General features: G+C 55.0%; 5 protein-coding genes across 5 annotated transcripts; 2 read left to right on the plus strand and 3 right to left on the minus strand.

Moving 5' to 3' along the window:
- The first annotated feature begins 1,803 nt into the window (after positions 1-1,803).
- IE81DRAFT_113344 (hypothetical protein) lies at positions 1,804-3,151 on the plus strand. The gene is made up of 3 exons (XM_025510111.1): positions 1,804-1,949; positions 2,031-2,258; positions 2,344-3,151. The coding sequence occupies exons 2-3, from the start codon at positions 2,148-2,150 to the stop codon at positions 3,106-3,108; spliced, it is 876 nt and encodes a 291-aa protein (XP_025369900.1). The 5' UTR covers positions 1,804-1,949; positions 2,031-2,147; the 3' UTR covers positions 3,109-3,151.
- A 1,376-nt stretch (positions 3,152-4,527) lies between these two features.
- Positions 4,528-9,605, minus strand: IE81DRAFT_323086 (putative ATP-binding multidrug cassette transport protein). The gene is made up of 2 exons (XM_025513828.1): positions 7,201-9,605; positions 4,528-7,120 (listed from the first exon to the last, which is right to left on the minus strand). The coding sequence occupies exons 1-2, from the start codon at positions 9,258-9,260 to the stop codon at positions 4,753-4,755; spliced, it is 4,428 nt and encodes a 1,475-aa protein (XP_025369901.1). The 5' UTR covers positions 9,261-9,605; the 3' UTR covers positions 4,528-4,752.
- Positions 9,606-12,993: 3,388 nt separating this feature from the next.
- IE81DRAFT_323088 (hypothetical protein) lies at positions 12,994-14,646 on the plus strand. Its single transcript, XM_025513829.1, has 4 exons — positions 12,994-13,449; positions 13,561-13,720; positions 13,861-14,136; positions 14,286-14,646. The coding sequence occupies exons 1-4, from the start codon at positions 13,295-13,297 to the stop codon at positions 14,331-14,333; spliced, it is 639 nt and encodes a 212-aa protein (XP_025369902.1). The 5' UTR covers positions 12,994-13,294; the 3' UTR covers positions 14,334-14,646.
- IE81DRAFT_323091 (hypothetical protein) lies at positions 14,588-16,407 on the minus strand. Its single transcript, XM_025513830.1, has one exon. The coding sequence runs from the start codon at positions 16,226-16,228 to the stop codon at positions 14,720-14,722; it is 1,509 nt and encodes a 502-aa protein (XP_025369903.1). The 5' UTR covers positions 16,229-16,407; the 3' UTR covers positions 14,588-14,719.
- A 1,787-nt stretch (positions 16,408-18,194) lies between these two features.
- On the minus strand, positions 18,195-20,169 carry IE81DRAFT_323093 (hypothetical protein). Its single transcript, XM_025513831.1, has 4 exons — positions 19,794-20,169; positions 19,100-19,692; positions 18,735-19,036; positions 18,195-18,567 (listed from the first exon to the last, which is right to left on the minus strand). The coding sequence occupies exons 1-4, from the start codon at positions 19,849-19,851 to the stop codon at positions 18,390-18,392; spliced, it is 1,131 nt and encodes a 376-aa protein (XP_025369904.1). The 5' UTR covers positions 19,852-20,169; the 3' UTR covers positions 18,195-18,389.
- Positions 20,170-21,383: the final 1,214 nt, after the last annotated feature.

The following is a 21,383-nucleotide window of genomic DNA, read 5'->3' on the forward strand; positions in this document are numbered from 1 at the left end:
TAAAGGCGCCCCTTGATCCGCGCCCCTCAAAGTGTCGAGGTAGCGCGTTCCACAATCATGGGATTCATCGAAGCGCTCTGGGTCCGAGGTGCAACGCTCCATATACCATATATGCAGCGCGCAGTCGCCTAGCGAATCCGCGCCCTCGAGTCGTGAGAGTATTTACGAGATCGATCCTGATGGGTGTACTTGCGCAACGCCCAGCATGCAAGCACGGCTCGTATGGCGGTGCATGGCTTGGATGCATGCTGCGTGTGCGGAATCTCAGCCACACGCCGGCCGACTCGATTCAGAGATTCTCCAAATGGTCCACTTTTGGCTCCGGGTATGGCTTCTATAATTAGGCCAGAGCTGCCTTTGAGAGCCTGTATGAACCTTGACCGTGCGTCGCGAGCAGATCGAGTGGCAGAGGTTGCCCAGCTTCACCTCCCCCCACCGCGTGAATAGCGCTTTGCGTGATCCGGCCAGTCAAGCCCCGCCTGGTCCAAGACTTTGTTTTCGGTTTGATTTAATTTCAACCTCGAGTGGATCGGTGAACAATCAGGAATTTGATTACCATTGAACTTGGATTGCACCTTGCTGATGCAATTTCGATCCGGTTCCCGACATGGCTCAATCAATTCGTGACTGTTACAGATTCCGGCAAACTTGCGCACCCATACCGGATGCCTATAAGTACTACTGCGACGCGGAGTGGTAGTCTTCAGCGGAAGGTGAGACGCAGATGTGATCGATCATGAAGGCGCTGCTCGACACCCATGACTGCGCACATGCCTTTGCACCCTCGGCCCCCGCCAGTAGCCACGTACGATTGGCCGTTGGGGACTGTGCTGCTTGTCAGCTTGTCACTCTCCTTGACTTGCGCCTCTCGTGGCGCGACAAGGCTGACGTTGACTTTGACAGTCACATGCTGCCTCGATGAGCGGTGCAACGGTGCAGCCACTGACTCGAAGACAATGGGGGATGCATAGCACGAAGCAGGCGCTGACTCAAGACTCTCTTGGACTCGTGACTGATGATGGTGGTAGGCTCAAAAGAAGAGCACGATGAGCCTTCGTGCACAATCAAGAATCCGCCTCTTGACCATTTGGCAGGAGCACGTGACTGGGGAGATGGCGCGTTGTGATGCGCGTCTGCGCGTCTAGGACAGCGTGGGTGAGTGTGAGCGTCAAAATAATCACAGGTGGGCGTCGAGCCACATGCCAGTCCATCGCGCAACGCACCCATGTCCACCATCCTGGGCCCCTGCTCTTCCATTCGACGCCGAAGTCGATGTGTCAACGCTGCGCAAAGCAGACCACGGTCGCACACCTGCTGTGCACGTCGCTCGCACAGCCGCTGTAGGGGCAGGTGGTTTTGCGAGGATGTCCCTCTCATTGCGCTTCGCCGATTTGGATGGGGAAACTCCGCAATATCATGACAGATCAAGCAGAGACAGCATGAGAGGGTGGACTCCGAAGGTTGAGAAACGAGCTTCGAGATGGCAAAATTGGCGAGCTTCTGCGGCCTTCCGCCCATCACCTGGCAAAGCGAAGTCATTATCCTCACCTTCGGCCAAGGAAATTAGTCATCAGCTGCTTAAGGACTCGCGATGCCGGGTAGATCGGAGACAGCTTGTGCTGGAGTGGAGCGGACCAGAAGCGCAGGCGCGGTGTGCCTGGAGTCGTGGATGTATGCAGTCTCCTAGCATGCAGTGCGCGCTGCGAGCCTTGCGGCAAAGCGTAGACGGCAACAAGACTGAGGATGTGCTGGTTGGCAATATCATCGATGTTCTCAACGAATACACAAGGCAGTTGAAGCAACTCAGGCAGACCGGCATTCAACGTACCGCAGGACAGCAAATCGAGGCAGTGACACTGAGCCCAGAGGCGACATCGGATCTCCAGAAAGCAGCTCTTGAGCTGGGAAGCCTCGAGGTCACGGCTCATTCGCAGGGAAATGTCACGCTGGTGAGCTGAAGGGAAGGCAAAGCTCAGCCTGCAGCATTGCTTCGCTAACTTCAACAAAAATTCTGCACTCGATATGCACAGAGCAGTAACGGTTAGCGCAACAAACCCGACATTGGGCTGCAAGCCACCCGCTTCAATTCCATCTGCGATAATCTCCTGGACAAGGACACTGTAATAGGAGACAAGTCTTTCCCCGACATGCCAGCACATATGCATCCTTGGTTACAGTACGTCGGTGTGATCGAAGTAAAGCGCCTGACCAAGAGCGACCTCGATAGCGAAATGGTCGGCCAGATGCTGAGGTACGCGGTAAGTCCATCTATCGACCTCGCCCACCCGTCTATCACTGATGGGGGGTCTTTCCACCCTTCCTTCACACCATTTTGAATCGCAGCGCCAGCTCCTGATCGCGCATCCATTTGCGCGTTGGGTTCACGTCGTATCATGGACCGGATTGAAAGTGAGGCTTTGGCAATTCAACGCAAATGGCGTGGTCTTATCCCGAGCTTTGGAGGTAGGCGACAAATCTGTGAGCTCTGAGCTGGAGCTCGATGAGCTTGGCAAACTGCTGCATCTCCTGCTTTCAGGAGAAGAGACCATTCTGCCACGGTGGACGCCTGTCAAAAGCCAAAAAATTCTTCAAGATGCCGCGAGAAAGGCACGTCTCAGCCCAGACCACATCCTTCGATCTCGCATCGTGAACGTCCGACCAGCTTTGAACGGCTCTCGCACGGTTGTCTTTGGTGCTGAAATCAGCGACGATTGCTCCGGCAGCTCGCATGAGCACCGCGGCAAGTTCGTCTTCGTCAAATGTAGCTGGCTACCAGAGCGTCTTGCCGACCACGAGCACCAAATTCTGACCGAGCTCAGCGGCGCTAGCGGCGCGCCTCTGCCTCTCGTCTCGTTTGAGCTGGGCTGGACCACGTCCACTTCCTACACAATCAGCGACCAGAAGCCTCCGGCGGGCAAAAAGCCTGCCTCAAAAGGCCGGGTAGCCGCATACGCTGTGGTCTTTCTTCAGCATCGAGGCGACCAGATTCCTCGCAGTCTGAAAATTTCAGACATGTCTCGGATCTTCAGACAGCTTTCCGAGCAGCTCCTTGCCTATGCAAGGCTGGGTTTCACTACAGAGATCTCAACACAGGAAATATCCTCATGAGGTACAATGAGCAGCGCGAAGCTGTCCTCCTTCTTGTTGATCACGGCAATGTCCGCAAATATGGCAGCGTGCATCGTGGCAAGGCGTCATCCTCGGACGGCTTTCTGCCCAAGCTTGTCCAAGATGACGCTCGGTCGGTCAACTCCTTCTTTGTCCCATCCGGCATGGAAAGGGCGAAGACAGCAAGCTCCGAATTTGGGCATGCGCTTGCCCATGTGAGGGAAGCTCGGCGAAATCAGGCCGCGTGCGAAAGGCATTCAGGGCACTGGAACCATCATGAGTCCAAAGCTGTGAAGCAGGACTTGCTTTGGAGGCACAGCTACAAAGAATTGTTTTCGCTCACTCATCGATATTGTGACGACCTTGAATCATCATTCTACATTCTGGTATGGCTTGTGGCTAACGAAGCTAGACTGGAAGAGCTCAGCGAAGATCTAAGGAATCAGCACAGCAAAGAGTCATCTTGGTCCGCGGTTGGATTTCCTGTGGTTAGTCAACTATTCCGTACTCTCTCGATCTAGGGATCGCGCGCATGACTGATTTGCCAATTTCGTATTGCAGTTCTGCAAAAAGTACTTCAAGACCCTAAATCTCAAGGACAGCCCTCGAGGACCTGCACGAAGTCATCTCGCAAGCTCAGGACGAAACACGCCAAGCCTTGGCCGAATACTACGATGCGGAAATTCTGCAGGGGCGTAACGATCTACCTCTTAGTGAAATAGACAGTCGCCTGGCGAAAGTGCCCGAAATGCCTCTCACCGAGGCTGAGGAGAGATGCATGTCGGAAAGTGTGCCAATGATCTTCAGTTACATCGAGTCCGAAGGAGCGGTGAGTGAGAAGGACACCTTCTGCGCGCCTGCTCCCGATTCATGCGCGACGACTGAGGTGGGCCCTTTGTCGCGTACCTCGCTTAGAATTGGCGGTCACAAGATTTGGCTAAAGGCATGGCAGAGCTGGACATCTCCTCGTCTTGGTCTTACAACTCATCTGATTGACTAAGCACGACGAGTGTCACCACGTAGAAAATGCGCAAAGCAATCCCTCGCGCCACTGCAAGACCTATTCCGGCGCTTCTCGTTTCGCCTCCCCGCTTCAAACGCGTCACACCTTGTATCCGTACCCGCGCCCCTTCATCTCTACGTACATCATACATCGTCACACGTGCCAAACCAGCCTGCTGGCCACAACTCACTGAACGTCAACATTCCGTGGTGTCGTCCAGCATCGACATTTGCAGGGGCGCTTCTTCGCTCCCAAGTCAGCTGCGCTAGAGACTTGTGTGTGTACTAATTGTGTGGAACATGTGCGCTGGCTGCGCCGCTGCGGTCCCCTTAGGTCTCAGTGCTTTGGCAGGGTCATTCGCGCCACTTCTTCACAAAGGAAGCCGATGCGCTTCGCACACTACCGTCCGCTCTTCATCACATTTACGGGTATTGATTGCTGCTCTGGTCTGACTCGCGCGTAGTCTATTGAGATCTTACATGGTAGCGTGGAAATCGTATTGGTAGGAAGAAACTAGCGGGAGCTGCTTGCGCCGATCGGAAGCACTAAAGTGGCGTATCAATCTATGTGTGGAAGCAGTATGTACGCGGTCGATGGGTTGCACCCAACGAACCGACGATGAGGCAACGACGCAATTTTGTTCATCTGTTTGCGAATCGAGTATACTTGGCGGCAAGAACCGTGATGATCCAATTTGATGCCGCAAAGGCAATCATGATACCGATCGAGCGACCACGATTTGCGAAGCTGACATTGATCGGTGCGAAGAATTCCTGGCCGAACTCGTATTGACAGTATCGGCAAGCTTCAGAGTCTCCTGGATTGTCCAAGTAGCCGGTGGCAGTGCGCAAGAAGTCTGCTGCATACGCTTGACAAGTTTGGTCGCTTGGTGGGTCGAAGATGGCGAATTCGTTGAGGTCGCATCGAATCCTGAGATCTTGCAGCTCGTTTGCAATGAATCCTCCAACAGTGTGTGTAAGCGGGTTCAGCCAGTACAGCCAGGCGCGCCAGAATGGCGTCATGGTGGCGTAGACGATGGTGACGCCGCAGAACAGACTGAAGGTTAGGACGATGAACGGAATGAAAAGCGTGCAGACGTAGATTGAAGGAGTAAGCGCAGCCATCGCTTGACCAAGGCCGATGGAGAAGAATTCCAAGACCAAAAGAAGGGCAAAGAAATAGCCGGCGCGGTTGGAGTCCGATTGGAAACCTGTGACGAAGTAGAAGAGCAAGAAGTAGACGACAGCGCACAAGATTCCGTATGGAATCTCGGCCATCATTTGCGTGAGAGCGAAAACGACTGGCGTGTACATCTTGGAAGAATTCTCTCGCAAGAAGGTGGAACGTGCGATGATGTACATAGGACCAATGGATGCCAAGATGATAGCCGGCAAGACCGCGGTCATGAAGATACCGAAGATGCGGAATTGGATGCTTGCGACGTTGTTGCCGAGCTGGAGGAAGACGAGACCAGTGAAAAGAGCAAAAGCGCCGTGCTGGAACAGTCGAGTAAATTGGTAGTCGGGAGTGCGCCAGCTGACCAAGAATGTGCGGTTGGCGACAGTCTTGATCTGGTACATGAACGGGGTGGCATATTCGGAAATATGACCTCGCTGCGAGGGCTTTTCGAGGCAGTCTCGCTTGATCTCCTGGATCTTCTCCAAATTAACGCGGTTGAGCTCTGATTCGTTGTAAATATCTGCCCAGTCACGAGGGCCAACACGCTTTTGAGATCCAGCTCCAATGATATCGAGCATTGCTTCCGCAGGGTTGACGTCGGCAGGCATCTTGGCGCCATTGGCTTCAAAGTAGTCGATGAGGTGCTGGGAGCCAGTTCCGATGTCGCCAAAGTAGACCGTGCGCCCGCCAGTGCTGGTACCATCGCTGTTGATGATACCACGCTCCAGCAGCAGAAGGCGATCGAAGTGCTCGAACAGAAGACTGCTAGGCTGGTGGATTGTGCAGAGGATAGTCATACCTGCGTGGGTCAACTTGCGCAAAAGACGGACGATGGTCATGGAAGATGCACCATCGAGACCACTGGTGGGTTCGTCGAGGAAGAGCAGCTGGTTGGGCTTGGCTGCCAGCTCGACACCGATGGTGACACGTTTGCGATCCGCGACGCTAAGACCAGCGACGGTCCATCCAATCATAGCATCGGCAATGTCTTGCATCTCCATGAGCTCGATAATGTCTTCGACGTACTGATTCTTCTCCTCCTCGCTCGTGTGGTAGTCTTGACGCAGGTATGCACTGAATCGAAGGGCTTCTCGGACCGTGGCAGTAGGCTCGTGCAGATCTTGCTGCTCAGCATATCCGCAAGCGCGTTGGAATTCCGTGTCGACTGGACGTCCTTCGACCAGACGGTCGCCTTCGATTTTGCCGACGCTCTTGCGATCAGCAAGGACGTCAAGAAGAGTAGTCTTTCCTGCACCACTGGCGCCCATGAGAGCGGTCAGAGATCCGGGTACGCAGTAGCCGTTGATGTTGTCAAGCAATTGTCTTTGCCCGCCCTTGACAGGTACGGTGTACGAAAGATTCTCCCAGGTGAACGCACGTCCTTCTGCCTTGAGTTCGACTTCGTCCGTCTTGCCTTCGAGGACCAGCTCACGACGCTCAGAGAGACGGGCGTTGAGCTTCTGCTCTTCTGCATTGGGCTTCTTCTTGAAAACGATGGCCGAAGAGTACGATCCTTGCTCCATTGTCTCAACAAAGAATGCGGTGAGAGCAGTGAAGCCAAAGAAGAAGATGAATTCGATGCCGAGGTTGAGCCATTGATGCCAGAGCTCGAAGCCAAACGACTCGCGCAGGTAGTCGATACCTCGAACTGAGGTCTGCCCAAGCTCCGCTCCTTGCAGAGTACATGTTTGGTACTGGATGTTGTTGTACTGGGGAAATCCCGAAGGCACAAGATAACCGGATGCGGCATCACATGCGAGGTCGAGACCACGGAACTCGTTCAGCATCAACGCTTCGAAGAAGTAGTAGATTGGGTTCAAGTAAGAAATCCTGAGAGGGGCGTAGCGTCAAGCGATGGTTCAGCTATGGGGTAATGAGACGTGAGCGAGCGAGCAGGAGTGACCACTCACCAGAAGAGCCATCGAGGCATGGCATCGCGTGGAAGCACGTAGCCCGCAAACAGCACAAGACCAGACATGACTGATGCGGCGAGACGCGCCGCAACGTCGTAAGACCTGCAGACAGTTCCGAACAGCGAGAAAAGCGCTCGGAAAGTGTAGTTCGCTAGGATGACGTGGATCCAGAAGGTGAAGAAGGCACCTGCGGTGTACCTCAAACCAGCCATGAAGTAGATGATGATGACGAACATTGTGATCTTGGGAATACCAGTCGGGAAATCTGCGGCAAGATGGGCGATAGTGAGAGCCGAGGGACGATAGAACGCGAATCCGTGGCTTTGTCTGAAAAGGATCGGGCGGCCTCCCATCTGAGTTGGCAATTCCGCAAAGGCGCTGAGAGATCCGAAGAGCAGCGTGATGAAGATGACACCACCGCGAGTGAAGGCGCCAGCTGCGTTGACCTCGATCTGGTAGAATAGAGAACCGATGACCAATGCGAGAATGAGTGAGGTGATGTAGGCAATGACAAGATCCCTCCTATCATTGAGGATCATTAGGACTTGTCTGATCCAGAGGGCCTTGACCTGTTGCAAATAGTTGACAGTGTATCGACTCTTCTTGCCGACACCATGGTTCTTGTCTTCCATCACGGCTTGGCGGAACTCCTCCGCTGCGCTAGAGTCCTTCTCGAGCTCAGACTTGTACGTATCCTTGTCCGCGATGACCTTCCGGTAGATGTCGCTTGCTTGGTAAGCCGCCTCAAGGGCCTCGGGCGTGGAGGGGACATTGGACGCGTCGCGGCCGTCGGCAAAGACACGAACGTACTTGTCAGTGCAGCCAGCGACGTAATCAGCACTGGTTTGGCGGGGGAGGTCCTTGTAGCCCAGGCTCCAGAAGTACGGTCTGCATTGCTCCCTGGGTCCGTAGTAGACGCAGCGACCTTCAGTGATGACCATCACGTTGTTGAACTGCTCATAGATACCCTCGCCCGCTTGGTAGAGAGAGACGAAAGTGGAAAGGCCAAGAACGTCCGTGAGGATGCGAAGACTCTTGGCGAGGTCCAGAGCACTACTGGCGTCGAGACCGCGGCTAGGCCCGTCCCAAGACAAGACGGCAGCACGCGTGCAGAGCATCTCAGCGACCGAGACGCGCTTGCGTTCACCGCCAGACACACCCCGTACGTAGGCGTCACCGACTTTGGTGTCGCGTGTATGCCTGATGTTGAGCATGCTGAGGAGCATGTTGACGACCTTTTCCCTGAATTCCTTCTTCGACTCGCCTGGGAGCAAGCGACCGGGAGACTTGAGTCTGAGTGCAGTCTCGAGAGTCTCGCCGACGGTGAGAGTGGGGAAATGCCTGTCATCTTCTTCATTGTAGACGATTTCTCCCGGGTACCTGTTGGTGAAGAGCTTGGCGGGCATGCCCCCGTAAGTGACCTCGCCGTTGACGCCAATGTATCCACCGCGTTCGTTGGCTATAGTCTTGAGGAAGGTGGAGCAACCTGAGCCTGGTCGACCGAGCACGAGGGTCATCTCGCCTGGACGCATTGAACCATTGAAGTTTTGAAGCAGTTTGCGCTGTCCCAGCTTGAGCAGATCCACCTTGAGCAATTGGAGTATCATGAAAAGGGGTGCACCAAAGTTCTGCACGAGCGCGTCGGGGAAAGTTCGGACGCCCAAAGTCAGAGAGCCCATGCCGAGGACTTCCAGGTTTTCCCAGACGACGCCGACACGCTTGCGCTTGATGCCAGCCTGGCTGGAGGCAGATGTGTTGCTCTGGAGGTAGTCGAGAAGACTGAATTCGTCGTCGTCGCTAGCGCCCTCGATGTCCTTTTCCTTCTCAGCGGCGCGAGCTTCAGTGCTGAGAGTGCGGCCGAGGTTGGCAAATTCCTCCTTGGCGCGCTCCACATTGACGCCTTCGCCGTGATTCTCCAGTGACTCTTCGATGCTGGACGATTCGACATCGGTGGGCGAAGAGCTGTGCGCTTCATTGCGCTCACCAGCAGCCGTCAAGGGGGCAGAGTGGCTAACGGGACCACCGACACCGCCCTCGCCAGCTGGCAAAGAAGACATGATGTGTGAGTCGAATGCGGATGAGGAGGTTGTGTCTTGGATGGCGGAGAGGTTTGAAAGTGGGGAGTGCGCAGTCAGGAGGTAGATGGTGACTGATTCGTCTACCTGGCGTTGGTGATTGATAAGCGCTCTATACCTGCGGAAGGAGGGGCGAGTGTATCCCGACTTCGCCGTAAGCCACGGTTGCTCACTTGGGGGAAAGCGGAGAGATCAATGCAGCGACCGAGAGCGTGCTTTATATAGACTGTTAGTCCCAACTCCAACTCCAAGAGTCACGAGTTGCACCTCGCGCGGTGGCGGTGTGACCACATACAAATCTTAGCTTTGATCGAAAGTGAGCCGAAGTCATGCCAGGGTGCTCGGCTTTGTGCTCGGCTTTGGACATCCCGATTTCAGCGTTTTGTCGTGCATCCACGGGACGAAGGATCCGTGTCAGCAGCAGCACCCATGATGCAGGTGCAGGGAGAGAACGCGCGGTCCAATCACCAATGGCGGGCTCAAATTGTGCCTTGCGGATGTTGGGCGCCGGAGCTCACCGAGCATAATGCGTGAGCTGCGTTGAGCTGCTCGGCCAAGGAGCTTTACTGCGAGAAAGCCAGAAGAGTCATGCATGCGGAGAAGGCTGCATGCATCAGATGCTGCTGCTGCTGCTGCTGCGATGAGTAGAGTCATCGAGGCAGCACAGATTCAAGATTGGCGCTGCTCAATGCGGGCGCGCCTCTCATGGATGACTCTTCGTGCATGACGCGCGGGCAAAGCCCGAAACATGAGCAGATCTGGATCGAGAGCTGTTGCAAGCTTGCTCCTGCGCCTGTACGGTAGCTCATGCTTTGCTTGAGTCGAAAAGCTGAAGAAAGCAGCGCGGATGTGGGCATCGAAGCTCCCTGTGACTCATGGCTGCGTACTTGTGCGACACGATGTGTCATCTCGCATCACTCCCCAATCGAGTCAAGTGAGTCAGAGTAGACACGAGTGTCATTTGGAAGATTTACTACTGCTGGTGACAAAAACTCTAATCAGGTGCATCACGCGTAGGATACCGGAGAGGCGTTCGTACAAGCAACATTTTCCCATCTGTCGGCCTCGGCGGAGTGAGCTGATGTCGCTTGCTGCAGGGGTACGTGCGGTCTAATGTACCTATAGACTACCAATAAAATAATGAAATGCTGAAAGATGTTCACAGATCGCATGCCTTGGCGCGAGCGTCGGCTGCTGACGATGACACCTCGTCAATCCCAAGCGAGGCGCAGCAGCAGCCTGCTGTGCTGGCTGGGATAGGACATGTTGAATCGCGTCTTCTTCCGGTTATTCTTCCGCGTGCAATCACTGAGGGCCGCGATACATACAAACTATATACGAGCGTAGTAACCCGTCCGAAAAGGCCGGCCGAGCGGGCGGGTCTCATATCCGAGAGTCGTGAGCTGCGTTGTACGAGTCGTGGGTCTTGGTTCCGCGAGTCTGCTCCCGTGCCCGCACCTCATCGTTCCACATCAATCATTTGATTCTTTCCGCGCGTGTTGGACTTTTGTTTTGCTTCGACCGTAGCCTCGAGTTTGAATCTTGAATGAATGCTTTCAGCGATTTGTAAAGGGCAGCATCCGTGCGCTCTAATTTGGACCCGATTTTGTTGATAAAACCGCGCTTCTTGCACCTTAGCTCAACACACCTGCAGGAGGCGTGGCAACATGAAGAGTCGAGGGACGAGTCACACACACGCTTTTTCCCACCCCTGGCCGCGTACAACTATACTCGAGACTCATCACTCAAACTGACTGATGACTGATCGAGACACACTCTCGTGACGTGATATTGCTACCAAAGTGCTGGCGCCAGCCGAGTCTACGCCAAAGGCGTCTTATTGGGTTGTCCACAGCACACTTGATCGCCAATCTCGAATCAAGAAGGTCAATCTTGAATCAAAAAAACGAGTCAGAGGATGGCGGAATTGGACTCATGAGACGACACACATCCTACAGTAATTCTTGATTGCTGCACGGTGACTCGCCCCGGCGGAATTCCGTCGAAGCGTGACTTGTACCGTGACTGGTGTCTATGCAGGCAGCGCCAGACCTTCGGGCGCAATGCGCGCATCCTCCATGAAAGGCCCGGGCATCCGAAATGGCAACCAGACTCATCAAATTCTGACTGACTCGGCCGGGCAAGTTCGCTTCTACAAGCGTGACTGGTCGAATGCATGCTGGTCGATCGCTCACTCATGATCAGTCACAACAGACTCACGACTCTTGTGCGAAGTTCGTATTCGTTGTGCCACCTACGGCATCGCAACGTCCGCCACTCGATCGTGAAGCTGCCAAGCACTCATCTCACGAAGCCACATACGATGCATCGCAGCCCATTCATAGACATGTATAGAGAGCCCTGAGCACCTACCTGCGGCCTGCAAGCAAGCAAGCAAGCAAGATGCAACGATTTGCTCGAACAGTCGTGAGCCGGCGTTCCCTAGGCTCGCGCGCAGCTTATTATAGGTCGAACTCATCAGACTCTGGAAATAGGACATGCATGGATGACGTGCATGCAGGAAAGGGAAACGTCACATCAACCGAAAAGTCGCGATCGAGTACTCACGACTGTGCGAGTGCGAGTGCCCGCGGGTCTTGATGATGGGCCTTGCATATTGAGCAGCAGCGGCACGTCACATGACGCGGAGCATGAAGCATCATCAGCTGACAATCAACTGAATCACGAATCAAATCGCGAATGAAAACTGCCAAACAGCCCAACGAAATTTCCCGCTTCTGGCCTTTAATGCTTCCAACGATGATGAGGAGTCGAGCTGGGAGCGAGCGCACGGTCAAGGCAGTCCAGTGACGACCGTGAAGGTTCGCACGCAAGCTTCCAGGCTGATCCTCACCCTCGGGCGGCGTCTTCCGGGGCATCCACGAAGGCGCGCGTCCTTTAATCACAAGTGAGTTTGAAAGGGAAGGGCTCGCGAGCCTCCACTCGTGTTGTGTACGACGAAAAGCATAGTTGCGCACCGTGTCATTCACGATGGCCAGTCAAATCAAGGATCGTGGTGATACTTCAGCCAGCTTCAGACGCCGAGGCGACTCGACGGGATCAACTACAGCACGCAAGAGTCGAGGCAAGCGTGCGACCTTCTGTACCGGTACTGTACTGTGTGGGGATGATATGGAAAGTCATCGCCGAGACACCGGGGGAGCATCTTGGCGGGTGAAGCTTGCCGGAGCGCAGCTAGCTCAGAGCTTTTTGCCTTTTTCCTTTGTTGCGGAACCGAGACGATGATGTCGCAGTGCGCTTTTAAGTTTCATGCACTTCTTGGCAATTCGTCCGGCCTATAGCGATACATTCGTGATTCACAGCGGATTTGATCGAGTGATCGTCCCGACGCCCACCTCTTCGCAGCTTAATTGCAAGACGAAGGTCGAGTGAGTTTCGAATCACCAGCTTAATGTCCCCTCCACGATTGGTGCCCCGTCGACCTGTAAGGCGACTTCTCTTCATCAGTAGTCACGAGTGGGACTTTGAGCTCCAAATCGATGCCCTCGTGCAGTCTGCGAAGATCAGTCTTGGTTTTGCCCAACGCTCACAGCTGGCAGATGCGGAGCACGCTCGCAGGCGACGTGAATAAACAAACACCCATCAGTCAGAGTGCTTCGTGACTGATGCCGAAGAGCTTTGCCACAGCGGCCCCGCTCATGGTATATAGCGACGGATGAGCCTGCCGTGGTTCGAGCTTAGGGACAAGAGAACAGCCGCTGCGTGGTTGTGCGTTGCGAGTCACGTGCTCGGGCGGGCTCTCGCACGGCCCTCTGTGAGTCTTATCGGCCGAGAAGAAGGCACCTGATTGTGACGTTTCGAGAAGGCTCCAAAGGCGCGTGCAGCAGCTGTTGTAGCTAAGTGACTCACTGTTGCTCCCAAGCGCTTCAGTATGTCTGGCTCCACCTCGCTTTACCCATCACAACTGTGCTCGCATCGCTTATCCACTGCACTAGCCACGTCCCTCAGCGCGCAGGATTCGCGCTCGTCAGTATTGCATCGGCAGAAATTGAAAGATGTCGGACTCTTGGAACAAGCAGTATCACTGGAGGACCAAGGGAACCACGGCTTGGGCAAAGAGCTATTTCAACGCTCACTTGGTAGGCCTGGAAGCGCAGCTAGCTGGTGGAAGCATCAAGACCACCGAGATCAAGGATTGGGAGGGTGGTGAGTGCAAGACTTTCTTGCTTCGCACTCGGCTGCGCTTTCATTGCTGTGGAGGTCCGATCGAGCCAGCTGAACTCCTCACTGTCGCATAACACGTCCACAAACGTGCCACAGATGTGGAGCTGGGCAACAGGAAGAACAAGTTGATCACCATCTACGATTGCTCTTTCGCTCTTAATTGGAGCGGTCAAGCATCCGATGGGTCTGAAGTAGCCGGTGTGATTAGGTGGCCGGAAGTGAGCCACGAGATTGAAGACAATGATGAGGAGTACAGGGTAAGTGCTTCTTCCCCTTCCGAGCCGATCGCTCGGAGTCGCTCCAAAACAATCAAGACCATGCGGCAAGCGATACGCGGAGCTTGCTGTCCACTTGCGACGTGAACCTCTGCTGACATGCTACATCGCTTCTGACGCAGTTCGAGACGGAGCTCACGACAGGCGGTAACAGCGCCTCGTCACTCTACACCGAGCTTCGTTCCAAATTCGCTCCGACATTGATCCCCGTTTTCAAATCCTTTAGACCCACACTAGTAGCTACGCACGCAGGCGATCTGGGCCACGAACAGGAAGCCGAGAGTGCCAAAAAGGATGCCAAGCCGATTCCGGATGGGGCGCCCGTGATTGGGGCTGCAGAGGAGAAGAAGGCCAGCGATGAGAGTGCAGAGAGGGAAAAGAAGGAGAAGGAGGATAAGGTGAGCACTTGCTTGCGTGGCTGTGCGCCATGGGCCAGCAGCTCTGCGGAACTGCAGGGAAGCGTGGCGCCTTTTGCACCGCCCGCGTCGCAACTTGTCCTCGAGCTTGACTCACTCGATGTGTTCCACACGACCATGGATATTCCCAGGAAAAGGCCGGCATTCCCCTCTTGCCTCCCGGCTTTGGAAGTATCTGAGCGTGTAAATGAAGCATTTGGATATTGGGGCAAATCTACAAGGCGAAATAGATGCGACAACAGAACACACAGGACTTAGCAGCGGCTCTACGTTCTTGAGCGTTCGCAGTCTGGGTGCGCTAGTTCAGTGAGGTCATGTCATGAACCAAGCGCAATCGGAGGTGCAGCCTCGCTGCCAGTTTGGTCACGTCACGGGACGGATACTAATAAGCGGTAGGGCAGAATCTCTGGCGGGCAATCGATGCAAAAGGTCATGACATTGAGAGTCTGGACGAGAGAGATGCAATGCGAATGGAGGTGACGTGTGAAAGCGGGAAATATTGTCATGGGGAGGCGAGAGTGGGAGAGTAGCGCGAAATCTCTAAATGCTTCGTGAGCGGCTCCGCTCATCTGCTCCGCAAACCTCTGGAGGAGAGATCAGCGGTCGCCTTGTTGCGTTGATAGATGTCGATGGAGTTGATGACGAACTCGGCGTCTTTGTAATTTTCGCCGCTGGCAAGAGCTTTGCTCTGGTCCGTGCCGCAGCTCTCTTGCATGGGCACATTTCCCGCCCATTTGCCAAAGAGCGTGATGTCCATGACGATGCGTTGCGGACCGATCATCTTGCCAAAGTCGCAGGCGTTGGAATTGGCGAATCTGGCAGTCGGGATGCCCCAAGTGGATGGATCCAACGTTTGGCTCGACACATCCCGAAGACGAGCGGCTGAGGATGGCAGGGAAATATCGGAAGCGTAGGGAGAAGATTGGGAAGCTGAGGAGAGTTCGAGGCCGATCTCGACGTCTCTGTCCCGGATAGAGTGGCTGCCGCTAAAAGGATTGCCATTGACTCCGTACGCGGAGCCTTGTTCTTCCGGGGAGGAAGAAGCAGCGGATGAGGATGCAGCGCTCGTCGAGACGATCGGCTCGTCGGTCTCGATGCTGGCAGGGATAGACGCGTCGACAGAAGCTGTCGCATCGGTGTAAGGCTCCGTGGAATTTGGGCCCCTGAACTCTTTGGGAAGTTCGGTCGAGTTGCGGCCCCAGAACCAGATGGATACGCCATCTTCCGGCGTGAAGCTCATGGCAAAGACGCCGCCTCCATTTTCGTTGAACTTGCTTCCGAAGCTGGGTCCCCGCTCGTTGGTGTCCTTGATTGCGCAACCCGCGTTGCCATTGGCGAACGCATCGCAGTCGGCAGCGCCGGCCAATATCCTGCCCGAATAATCAGTGGCTAATCGCGTGTTGCCTGTTCCAGCTACGGTCGTCGAAGGTGCGATGGTGCATCCAGGCTTGGTGTGCACCGTCATTTGATTGGAATCGTCGTCGCCAACGGATTCTAGCACGTCTATCTCGCTGTTCAAAGGCCAATCGTCGCCGACGGTCCACAGCGCAGGCCAAGTCCCGCAACCAACGGGCATCTTGACAACGTCGAACACGATCAATCCTTCGTCGTACGTCCTGTTGCCTTGAAACCTGACGCTTGGTCGATCTTCACCAAGGGACAGATCTTCCGAAGAGACCTTCATGCGCGCTGCGGTGCGGTTGGAAGCGCTGATCAATCCCAACTTCTCCGCGTCGGATTGAGTTTGAAAGGAGACTTGGCCATGGGTCGGGTCTGGAAGGGACCAAAATTCGAATCCGTCGAAAAAGTTTTCGCCGCGGTGAGAGTCGTATAAGGTCCAAATGGAGCTTTGGGAGCTTGAACTTGACGTAGCACTCGAGCTGCTGCTGCTGCTGCTGCTGCTGCTGCCAGATTGATGATTGGTGTGCGAGTGATTGGAATCGTCGTTCTGGTCGCGGCTGTCGTCCCTGTTCTGCAAGGAGTGGGACTGGCGGGATGGAATGACGAACGCTTGAGCGCAAGCTGCGATGGAGACCACGCCTGCTAGAGCGACGAGGCTGTTGGCTGCCTTCATCTTCAAGGAAAGCAAAGGAAAGAGAGCTAAAGGAGGAGGTGTTTTGTGTGAGCGATTGGGTTCCAAGTTGGCGAGTGCTGCGTGGAAGGTAGCGTATGCGGAAAGGCAGGCTGTAAGAACCTTATGTCTAGGCGAGAGGATGGGAGAGCATCGTTGGATGTGGGCGAAGCGTGACATCCCATCTTATACATGACTGCTATTCGCATTGAGCCAAGACAGACGAGACTTCAAAATCGAACGAGTTTTGCAATCCTCTCAATCAGACATCAGCTAGCTGAAACATCCGTTGCTCTGCTCCAATGGTGGGTGCTGTCCATCCATCGCTGTGGGAGAGGACAAGTCTTGGAGCAGGTAGAGTTGTCCAAGAGACGACTACTGCCCAAGCCGCCATTGATATCTCCGTAGCGCGTCTCTCTTTCCTCCCTTTTTCCCGACCTGTGCACCATCAGACATCTTCTCAAAGCGTCGATCGAGAGCGGGCACATTGCCATGCACGAACCAGCGTCCTACTGTATCGCATCTGGGACCTAGCTGGCTCGCTCGGCAAGACAAGTTTTGCGCTAGAATAATCAAGAGGCACCAAAGAAGCGCGCGGCTCGCTTGCGGGATGACGAGATGTTGGATGTTTCAGTTGGATGGCCCAAAAGATGACATATATGGATCCAAAATTGGCGCCGCGTGTCTGCGTGCTGCTGCTGCGTGCATGCATGCCGAGGCCCTTCCCCTACTCACACTCACGACTGCAGACACCACTGCGCACGCGGCCCTGTTGTCGCTCGTCACTCAAATCAGGCTTGCGTGCGCGCGTGCTCCATTCGTGGAAAGGTGCAGCTGTGATCAACGGTGCATGACCGAGGGAACGTCGTACCTAACAAACATGCTATATGGCCGCTGCTATGCTCGATCAAGCGGCGAGTCCAGCAGTCCAGCAAGGAGCGAGACGCGGGTGCTTCACAATTCCCTGAAAGATCCCGCCGTTGTGTGCCAGCTGCTGCATGCTGCTGCTCCCTTCAAAGTGCCGACCAGCGCCTCGCAGCCGATTCGCCATTCATCTTTCTCTAAGCGAGCGCATTTGAAGGAGCAAAAGACTTGACGAACGTGGGGCTCGCTCTGTCGAAGGGCTTCATTGACTACTCAGATTGCAAGTGCTGAGAGTTTTGTGGTCGCTTGAATCGCAAAGCTCAGCGTCGAATGCCAGATCAGATCCCCCACACGCACGTACGCGGTCTCACATTTGGATTCACGATTCAGATTCGAGCCCGCGTGAATGCTGCATGGTGTAGTGAGACAGGTCTGTCTGACTCGCTGCACGTACGCGCTTTGGTCCTTCGGTCAGGTCCGCATTTCGACGGAGGTGATGTGGTGATGAAAGGTCAGCTTGGCATCCTTTTACAACAAACGCTAGTCCCTTCCACAGAGCCTGATGGAGGGCTAAGCGAGGTGTGAGCAGGGCATCGCGGGCGTATCCACCTCCGCCCTGTGCTCTCTCTACAGCGAGCGAATCGTGATGGTGTGACGATTGGAGCAAATCAGAAAATGATTCTGATCGATGAGCTTCTCATCAAAATCGCCAGTCATGCAGATGGAGCGCGTCGTCGCGCGTCGCGCGCTGACCCGCACTAGCGCGTTTTGGGGGGCCCGCGGTGGAGCTGTTGCTCAGCTAGAAGTCGTGAGTCGTGAGTGAATCAAGAATCAAATCTGGCTGGATTCAAGCGTTTGTTTGTCTTTCTTTGGCCCTGCTTTGGTATAGTCCTCCGACCAATGTTCCTCATCTCGACTCTTGCTCTCGGCATTTGTGGGCCGGAAACGCCGACACAGAGTCAGAAGTCTTGAGTCACTGAGTGTCGAGTACGGGGGCGTCGCCTCCCACATTGGACACGTGACGCAGGTTCGAGCACACCCATCAAGGTGGTGCGTGCGTACAGATTCTTGATACGTGACTCTTCACTTTTAGACTGACAAAGCTCCACGGTTGACGTCGGCGGGTGACGAAAGGGGCAGCCCAGATGGCTGTCCGTCCCTCCCTTCCGCACATCAATCTCATCACCCAGACACCTATCGAACGGCTGCCAACGATTGCGAGACATCACACACAAACCATCGACATGTTCTTCTCAGCTCCATTTGCATTTCCGCGATGCGCAACCTCAGGGAGCGGCGCTTATCCTCTCCTTTCCGCCACTCTGAGAAGATCTGCAGTAACGCCGCTAGCGGTGACATCTGCACCGGCGCCTGCTCCCTGCACAAGCAGAGGCCTAGCCGAGTATCGCTTGGTGTGGAAGGCGATGATGTTGTCGCTGCCAGACAGAGAGGTGGCAAACGGGTGCGTGGCTGGGTAGCTGTAATTGAAAGTTGCGCAGTCTGGTGTCAGCACAGCCAGCTTACATGCGCCTTTGGTGGACTGGCTGGCCAAGAGCAGGCGTGTGGTGGCCAGCCACTCGTGTGGCGTATCGTGGTGCGCACTCCCAGGTGGCCCAAATTCCAGCATTCAAGCTACAACACTCACCTTTCCAAGCTCGCCTTGATCTCCTTCTTGGCAACATCGATGGTTCCTACGTATCTCAGTACCTTTCCTTCGCTGGCAGCTTTCGATCTCAGCGCGTCAAATTCTCCATCAAACTCTTTCAACCTTTGCGTGTACACTTCTCCGTCCTGCTCTCCCTTGAGCCCTTCCGGCGTCAACGACGAAGTAGGCACCGATTCGAAGCCTTGCGGAAGCAGGTTGACGAGCGAAGGGATGAGGCGAGACAGAATGGTGAGCTTCCTCGACACGTCCGAGCCCGACAGATCAGCGTCGGGATGCGGTTCCTGGGCGAAAGATTTACGACGTGAGCCAGCAAATTCCCTCGCAGCAGACATTCGCAGACTTACAGTGTATCCATTGTCCTTCGCCACCTTGACCACCTCGGAGAATTTGACTGTAGCGCCTGCTGGCGTGGAGAACTCATTGAATATGTAGCTCAGAGTGCCGGACAAGACTCCTTCGATTTTGGTCACCTCATCTCCAGTGCTGACCAGGTCCTTGAGAGTGCCAAGGATGGGCAGACCTGCGCCGACAGTCGACTCGCCGTAGAATAGCGGTGCGCCTGCTTGGGCCGGGTTGGTAAGCTTGAGGATCTGAGAGTACAGCTCCAAAGAACCGGACACGCCCTTCTTATTGGGAGTCACGACGCTGAAGCCGGCTTTGAGGAACTCTGGGTAGAAGCTGGCGACCGAGTCGTTGGACGTGTTGTCGACCACCGCAGTGTGTCTGCCAGTCTCTCGGGTAAGCTTTTGCAAGGTGGCGACCAGCTCCGGAAGAGCTGGCACAGAGTCTGTGGAGCCATCCAAGGAGGACTTCCAGTCCTTGAGGGCTGCTGAGCTCGGCGAGAGAAGGATCTTCCTGCTGTTTTGCAGAGAGATGATGTTCAAGATCGGCAAAGCGGCCAGCTGAGAGATCACAGCTGAGCCCACCAGGCCGACGCCTGCGAAGAGTGGTGGAGTCCACAAATTTGAGTGTGAGCTTCAAACCCTTGAGCGTACGCCTGATCTGCGACAAGGGAACTTCGATAGCAGCGGCACTGACCGATGATGGCGACGTTGATGCCTTTTGGAGCTGCACCGGAAACGAGGTGGGCAGCCATGACGCGGTCGAAGAGGATGCAAGGGTGTGTATATTGCGTTGCAGTCTCCAGAGACTACTTGTCAAAGAGTGGGTCGTTGGTGTGTAGAGGCTCGAAAGAACGGACGATCTCGACTACTGCTCGTGAGTGCTTGAGGGTGAGAAGTGATGAGTGCTTATGACAGCCTGCGCGATAGTCTGTGCACTCGTACAAGTGTCGGATTGCAAGCCTTCCGGAAATCAAGAATCACGTGAATGGGCACGAGGCAAATCAAGAGTTGGCGCCATACCTCGGGCATCGCACGCGAAGGAAGATTCACCCTCACGACTTGAACTCACGATTGCATGGAGAGCCGTGCAACCGTGCAAGAGAATCGAGTGTGCTGCATGGGCGTATCATTTACGCTGCGTGCACGGACATGCTAGAAGATGCTCTGTTGGATTCCACGTGATGACGAGGGAAGCCTCTGCTCGAAATCTTGAGTCGAGAGTATTCTGGCGCGGTACGCCCGACGGCTCCGAGCCCACCCTTCGGCGTCGCTGGCGCGCTAGACCACGCGCTGCGAAGCAGAGAACATTCGGGTGGTCGAGATGGTTGGCCTTGGCGCGCGTTCGCGCGGGCATGATCCTTCCGCATGCTGCGCTGTACCTCGCTCTTGAGAATCGTTGCACCTTAACGACACAAATCAAGCGACCCTCCAACGTGGCGAGACAAGGATTGTAGCCTTGCGGCTTTTGCCAGCGGACAGTATAGGCAACGTCGACGGTTACTGCGACTAACTCCAATGGCCCAAGCAAGTCCGAAGTGATTTGAACCCCTGAACGAAGTAGACGCTCATCATGATGCCATGCGAGGTCAAATGTCGACACTCCGCGCGATCTTTGGTGGCGCTCTAGCATGGGTCCGATGGGTTGAACGCCGGGCATGCTGGTCGTACTACTGTACCGCACAGCTTAGCGGCCCAATAAAGCTGACCGTTGGTCTGACGGGCATCGCCTCTGACCCAGCGCTAAGAGGCCACATGCACGCAAAGAAAACTGCCGCAGGACAGCGCTGTCTCCGTTGGCCGCTCGAGTGGCAGAGTCGATCACCATGCATGGGTCCATTTCACGGACAGCTCCGCAGTGACAATCACAATGGGCACTTAAGCGGCAGGTGATACAATAAGGGACGCAAGCTGCAGGAGAAGACGAGAATACGACCTTTCTTCGGACCGCAAGGCGCAGGCAGCACAGGAAGCCACCTTATCTGAGCAGGTCGTTCCAGCAGCACCACTACTATAGCTATAGGGGTGAGTGGCACAGCGAGGCGTGAGATATGATGGTCAAAGCGGCCCCTCATGTTTCATAGGTCCATGCTTGGAGAATGATGAGGCATGACGTAGATACGTATACGTGCCAGGGGGCGAAAGGAGGTGCGGCTCCTAAATTGGCACGCAACTCAAAGCGGCCTGCTGCTGGGGTCATTCAGCCATGGAAGACAGGATCAGCAGCGACAAGAGTAGCAACAACAATGGCAGGCGTCGCCCCCTTTGACGTTAAGTCGCCGCACGA

Source organism: Ceraceosorus guamensis, assembly GCF_003144195.1.
Source record: "Ceraceosorus guamensis strain MCA 4658 unplaced genomic scaffold IE81scaffold_26, whole genome shotgun sequence".
NCBI lineage: Eukaryota > Fungi > Basidiomycota > Exobasidiomycetes > Ceraceosorales > Ceraceosoraceae > Ceraceosorus > Ceraceosorus guamensis.